The 7,083-nt window shown below is 49.7% G+C and overlaps 1 protein-coding gene across 3 annotated transcripts in view; it reads left to right on the top strand.

Moving 5' to 3' along the window:
• Nucleotides 1–3,550: 3,550 nt before the first annotated feature.
• The window catches only part of LOC145530503 (uncharacterized), an 87,779-nt gene continuing 84,246 nt past the window's right edge, over nt 3,551–7,083 (top strand). For 2 of the 3 annotated variants that reach the window (XM_081551982.1, XM_081551983.1), the window contains exon 1: nt 3,597–6,977. In XM_081551982.1, the coding sequence (XP_081408108.1) occupies nt 6,975–6,977 (3 nt within the window). In that variant the 5' untranslated portion in view covers nt 3,597–6,974. Of the gene's footprint in view, nt 6,978–7,083 lie in introns of all 3 variants that reach the window. The other variant, XR_014071845.1, reaches the window with a different exon arrangement.

The following is a 7,083-nucleotide window of genomic DNA, read 5'->3' as shown; positions in this document are numbered from 1 at the left end:
CAGCACAGCCCTGCTGACCCCTTGCTTCAGACTTCTGACCTCTAGAACTGTGAGAGAATAAGTTATTGTTGTTTTAAGATACCAAGCTTATAGTAATCTGTTGTACAACTAATTTGTTACAAAACCAAGATAAATTTCCAGAAAATTTTTCAGAAATGCTTGCCTACCTCCTGCCCTAGAGCATGGTGATCACATGGATCCCAGGTCTCCTTGTCATATCCTGTGTCCCCCACTGTCTGAGACTCACGGGGGAGGGTCCACTGATCTAGAGAAGGGGAGTAAGTCCAAACGCCCACAGGAGCCAGGAGGGAAGGAAATAAGTAAAAGGGTTGGAGAGGACTAGGGCTGCTGGAGAGGACAGAGGCAGCTGCCTCAGTCGGGGGTGGTGGAAAAGCAAGATGCCATGTGCATGATAAGGTCTTGTGTTTATAAACCAGGAAAAAAGGTTACAGATATGCCCTACAGACATGTGTGCATGTCTGTGCACACGTGTCTACATATGATTTCAGAGCATGTGAAATGTGTTGAAGGCTGTACACGAGGTTGAGGACATGGATGCTCCCAGGATGGAGGAGTGGATGCTCCTGTGAACAGGCAGGAAGTCTGGCCATGCCCAAGAGGGACATGGGAGATGATCATAATTCTGCTTTATATCAATCAGACATGAGAATGAGAAAAATACAGAAAATACTAAGCAAAGATGAGCATGAGGAACAATATAAAGTAAAGGGCTTAGTAAGTGCCCAGCTCCAGGCACCCACCCCCACTGCTTCCTAAGGGCACACAGCCCAGTGACACCAGATCTCCCGAGGAGTCAACGAAAGCTGGAAATGCAGATTTTCACTGAAATTAAAATATTGAGTAGATAACAAACACTTAAGAAAAATAACACCAGTTCTATATGATCTCTGCTAGAAAACACTGTATAGGGAAACCAAACACACCTCTGGACCACTTGCAGTGCAAACTGGTTTGCAGTCCCTGATCTGGAACAAATCAAGCTTGCATGTTCTGATGTCCAGAGTGGGGCCAGGGCCTTCTGGGTCCTCTGTGACGGGGAGGGGAACAGGTAGCTGGCACGGATTGAGTGTGCCATGTTCCAGGCCCTCTGATGAGCCCTTCATATGCTTTCATACATTTAATTCATATGAAGTCAATATTAAGACCATTGCACAGATGGGGAAACTGAGGCTCTGATGAATAAGCTTGCCCAAGGTCATCCATCTGTGAAGCATCCCCTCCAGGCCCCACAGCCTCCTTGTCACTCTGAGTGTCCATCTCACCTCCTCCTCCTTCCTCTGTCCTGGCCATGATCTTCCCAGCTCACTGTCTTCCAGTCCACACGCCTGGCTGCTGGGCAGGCAGGGCTCAGCCACATCCAGGCTGTACTCTGACGGGACCACCATGTCCAGGCTCACAGATTAGAGTGGGGAGACTCAGGCAAACCTCTTGCTTTCCAGGTGGGGGAACAGAGGCTCAGAGAGGGCACAGGCCTTACCCAGGGTCACACAGCAGGAACCCCCATGTCTCTCCTTCCCCAAGTCCTCCCTCTGCGCTATTAAACGGATCTAAAGTTGTCTTTTAGCCTTAGATGTAAATTGCAGGGTCATTTTGTTGAGGTAAGTTGGGAACAGCTTTGGGGACAGACACCCCCAGCCTCCCTCACCCCAGTGCCCCGCCCCCACCCTGGCAGTGCCCACTGGGAGGCCTGCAGGTTCCAGGGCTCCACTGGCAATTGGGGCTCAAGGAGCTTTGGGAGTCCAGGGAGGTTCTCAGGTTTGCTCTGTGTTTTCTTTCCAGCCTCAGCTCGTCCCAGGGTTTATTATCAGCAAACGTGACAAGACCCCTGATGGCAGGAAGCTGGCTGGGGCTCAGGGTGCTGGCCCTTCAGCCCTGGGGGCCTCTCAGCAAACAGTCCCTTGGAAACAGGGGGGCTGTCCCTGAGGAGGGGGCGGGCTAGGAGGGGCCTCACTCCCCCCACACACTGGACCCTGGAAGAGCCCCTGTGTGAGCAGGACTGCAGCCCTGGCTGGCGGGACTGTCTTGGGCAGGTGACCTGGGCAATTCCGTGGTCTCCAGGGTCCCTGCCACTCTGGCCACGTGTCCCTGTCACAGCCCTGAAACCCCTTCAGGCCCCTGTTCTCCTGTCTCAGTTCCAGTCCAGGCCCCTCCTCCATGGGAAGGTTGTCTCCATGCCTGCATCCATTCTGGGTCAGAGGGCATCTACTGGGCTGCCTCAGGGCCACTGGGACCCTGGAATCTCCCCAGTCATCTCCAGTCTGTCCCGCCTGCCCCCACTCCAGTCCTGGGTGCATCCTCAGGGCTGTCCCCTCCCAGGGGTCTAAATGGTGCCTCCTCTTTCAGCTCCTGCCCTTAAAAGGGGGTGATCATCCATCCACCCCTCCTCCCCCCGCCGGATGCCCTGAAAGACTCCCCATCAGCATTAGACACAGCATCCTTGTTCATTTCCAATCCCTTCTTCCCAGCTTGGAAGCTGCTAACCAGTCTCCCAGGCCAGGAAATTCCCCACTCAGGTAAGACTACTCCTAGATCTTTCCTGACCTACACCTAGATGGCAGATTTGGAGCTTAAGAGCCAAACATTATGTTAATTATTCTGAGGTTCCCCCATGATGCCCCATCGTGAGTTATGCTGGATTGGGGTCTCTCTTCCCCAATGGGAAAGAGTCACAAGTTAAGGAAAAACTGGGTAAAGGATTCAAAACATTCCCTACTTTCCATGTCTCTCATCCCACAGCCTTGCTCTCACCGCATGGCTCCTCCATGCTCACCCCTGAAGCTGCCCTCCTCCGGGTGGGGCTGTGTCCCCTCAGAAGGCAGCTCCTTCTAGTGATGCTGCAGGGAGGAGAGGCCAAGGCAGGTGTGTCTCCAGGTTGCTGTGGAAGGAGGCCGTGGCCTGAAGGTGGGTCCTGGGTCCCCGAGCTCCCACCCACAGGGGGCCTGCTGATATATGGACTGTAGAGCAAAGTGCTCAAACCCACAGTTGATACTTTTATCTGGGATTCCCAGTTCCTAGCCATGCCACCTTAAGGAAGGTACTGGATTTCCCAAGAGTCAGTGTTCTCATATGTAACATGGAGTGAGCAGTACTAACCATAATCCCTTTTCTGAAATCCCCGGGTCAGATCTGCTCCAGGACTCAGTAGTTTTTAGCTTCAGTCACGTAACCTGGTGCATCTCCCTACATGCCATAATACCCAGGGGGGCCTGGAAGCACCTTTTAATCAAACATCTTAGTATTTCTACAACTGAACTCCTGAACATTTACACTAAATGAAATAAATATAGACCACAAATGGTCTCATGTCTGTTCAGGTCAAATTTTCTTACGAAATGAGTTTTTTTTTTATTTCTTTTCCAGTTTCAGAGACTTAAAGGTTTGGGATTGTAGATAGAGAGCATACTATCATGTGTCTCTGTAGATAACGGACATAGCACAGGAAGATCCAAAATGTTCATAATTTGAGGCCAGACCCAACCCAGCTGGGAGCTTCCGGATAAGACAAGTCTGACAAGGCCAAGGGTGACGCGTGGGGAGAAAAAACTGTAGAGCAGCTGTGCTGTTATCAGGGGTCTGAGTTATTGGTCAAACTCCACAGATCCTGAGCCTCAGTCATCACAGGCCCCCTGAGCCTTTTCCAGGCGTCTGACTTAATCCGCCCCCAGAGCTGGACCTTTCTCCCTCAGTGAAGACCACAGCCATGTCGGTGACATAGACTTGCACCACCATCACCGCACCATGAACTTGTCCTCAGGCCTGGACTCTGTGACCGTCGGGGGCTATTTCCTCCGCCTGGGGCAGCCGCTCTCCACCTGCGTTGCCCTTCTCACTGGTGGCCATCGAGGACACTCTGCAAGCAAGCATAGGTAACTGGTGCTTCTTCGTCTGGTGCTTCTGCTTTTCTGCATGCCTCCTCATCCTCCTAACTGAGTTATGTATATTCCGGTCCCACTTCCCCCAGGATTGGGATGGTTTTCTCCATGCCTATGCCTATTACTTTACCTTCGCCTGCCTCTCAGCCTCCATCATCTTCGGCATCACTTACATCCAGTACTTGCCTTGGGGTCCTGCCCAAAATCACGCCATCATAGCTACTGCCTTCTCAGCCATGGCTTCTGTGCTTTACGCCGTGGAAGTGGCCTGGGTGTGTGACTGGCCTTTGTGCCCACCTTTCAAGGTATGATCAGGAGGCTGGAGAACGTCGTGGCCTGTGTCATCTTCGGCTTCATCACTAACACTGACTTGTACCGGCACCAGCCGGCCCTGATTTGGTGTGTGGTCGTGTACTCCGTCTGTTTCATCCTGGGGGCCGTGGGCTACTTTGTCAACGGGTGTGACTACGACACCTACCCTGGTTTCCTGGTGGGGCAGACAGTGCTCTCCATCCTCCTCTACACCACCGCTGGGGTCCTCTGGCTGCTCTACCAGTTTGATGAGAATTTTGGGGGCCAGCCTCAGTGGTCCAACGATATTAGTTGCAGCAGTGAACTTCCCCCCACACTGTGCTTCTGGAACCAACGATAGGCTGTGGCCATTCTGACAGCCATGAACTTGCTAGCTTACGTGGCTGACAGCGCTTATACGGCCTTGGTTTTTGTAGGGTAACGCTCTGCCCGTGAGTCTCGATTCCTCTTGCTAACAGAAATTTCATTACTGAGCTCTGCCTTCTCTGACGTCCTCTTCTGGCTCCCTCCCTCCCTCCTCACATCCTTTCCCAATCATCTCCTTCTCTTTTCTGTTTCCTTCCCTCCTTCTGCTCTGACTCCTTCCTGTCTTGTGTGGTTGCCCACATTCTCTTTTGCCTCTTTCTCTTGCTGTTCCAGGAGAAGGCAATGGCACCCCACTCCAGTACTCTTGCCTGGAAAATCCCATGGACGGAGGAGCCTGGTAGGCTGCAGTCCATGGGATCATGAAGAATTGGACACGAATGAGCAACTTCACTTTCACTTTTCACTTTCATTCATTGGAGGAGGGAACGGCAACCCACTCCAGTATTCTTGCCTGGAGAATTCCAGGGGCGGCGGAGCCTGGTGGGCTACAGTCCCTGGGGTCGCAAAGAGTCGGATGCAACTCCCACACACACAAGATAAAAGCAAGAAAACCCACGAAATCCACAGATCCTAATTACCCCAAATTTGCCTAGAGCTCAAAGCTACCAAGCAGATTTCCTCCTCATGCAGACCACCCTCTCAAGGAAACTCTCCCTGAGTCTCTATCTGCCTGTCCCCACCCCTCCAGCCCACCTTTTACCACCTCAGCCAAATCCTAGAGAATGGCTCAGTGTTAGGAAAGGAGAGGTGGGCCCCACCATAATGCCCAGCATCCTAATGTCACCAGGGCTAGAGGGACCCCAGGCAAGCAGAGCTGTGGGGGAGGGGAGGGGAAGGCCCCCCACTGCTGCCCCTCACTCCTGTACTGGGATGAATCGTGTGATCCTCACCCAGGGGCAGGTTGCATAGGTGGGGACGACTTCCAGGAGGCGGTTCCCATGGCAGAACAGTATTAAGAAATAATGTAGTAATTTCCGTATTTTTAGGAAGACAAGAAAAATATAAATTTATTCTCTGCCTGTTTAGGCCTCCTCCCTCACCTCTAGCGTGCATTGTGCATCCACATTATGTATTAATTAATCTTCCTTAAGGGCAGAAATATCTGCTCAGCCATAAAGATGAATTTTTCTTCTTCTGGTGCAGCCATGTACCTCTTTAGAAGATAACAATGCTTACTTAATACTTTATTAATACCAGAAGTTCTATTACTTGTATTCTGCCTATTTTACTTTTATATGACTTTTTCTTGTATTAGCAAATGTTTAACAGAGCCTATGATAAAAATAATGATAACCAAGTGACTTGAAACAATTGACCTGATGGTCTGTAAGACCCATGATTGTAACAGTGTGACTCTAGATACGGGAAGAAGCAACAGGAGGGAACCATTTTCCAGAGGCTGAGGGACTCGTAAGGCAAGTGGCCCAGAGGAACTTGCTACTGTTTCTAGAACTGGGTGAGTAATAGCATTTGAGTGGTCTATCAGTGAAATTCTTTACTCTTGAGACAAATTGGTCAAAGATGCCTCCCAAATTTTATTGAAAATAAAATGAAAATGGATGGGATTATGTAATAAAGAATGTTGCCCACCACCCAGGTTGACAAGAATCAAGTCATTAGCCACTGTTGTTGCTGACCTACTATCCAACCTGGAGGGAAATCAGAGTGAAGATCAGGATGAGGTGCTTTGTTCTCTGGGAAGCCTGGCAGAACCAGCCCTCAATTAAATATTCATAGGATAAATATTTATGAACTCAGTGTGTTGCATCTTCCCATACTTAGAAAAGCACTAATACCATTAACTAAAGTATGTGTTCCTCTCAAAAAGCAGTCACCTAAAAAGACATGGTTGCATGGACTCTCTCATCAAAATCACATACATATTTGTGTAGGTATGTGGCATATTTAAAAAGCAGAGACATCACTTTGCCAACAAAGGTCCATCTCATCGAGCTATGGTTTTTCCACTAGTCATGTACACATATGACAGTTGAACCATAAAGAAGGCTGAGTGACAAAGATGCTTTCAAATTGTGGTGCTGGAGAAGACTCTAGGGTCTCCCTTGGACAATAAAGAGATCAAACTAGTCAATCCTAAAGGAAATCAGTCCTGAATATTCATTGGAAGGACTGATGCTGAAGGACTGAAGGACTGAAGCTCCAATACTTTGGCCACCTGATGCGAAGAGTTGACTTATTGGAAAAGACCCTGTTGCTGGGAAAGATTGAGGGCAGGAGGAGAAAGGGGAGACAGAAGATGAGATGATTGGACGGCATCATCTGCTCAATGGACAAGTGTGAGCAAACTTGAGGAGACAGTGAAGGACAGGGAAGCCTGGCATGCTGTAGTCCATGGAGTCGCAAAGAGATGGACACGACTGAGCAACTGAACAACAATGACAAATGGTATTACAAAATAATGGCTATATTTCTCCTCAGCTGTTTGTAGCTTATTTATTTTACACATAGTGGTTTGTATCTCTTAATCCTCTTTTTTACCCCTCCCACCTCT

Source organism: Giraffa tippelskirchi, chromosome 12 (assembly GCF_054371585.1).
Source record: "Giraffa tippelskirchi isolate mGirTip1 chromosome 12, T2T-mGirTip1v1.2.pri, whole genome shotgun sequence".
NCBI lineage: Eukaryota > Metazoa > Chordata > Mammalia > Artiodactyla > Giraffidae > Giraffa > Giraffa tippelskirchi.
This window is presented reverse-complemented; position numbering and strand designations above follow the sequence as displayed.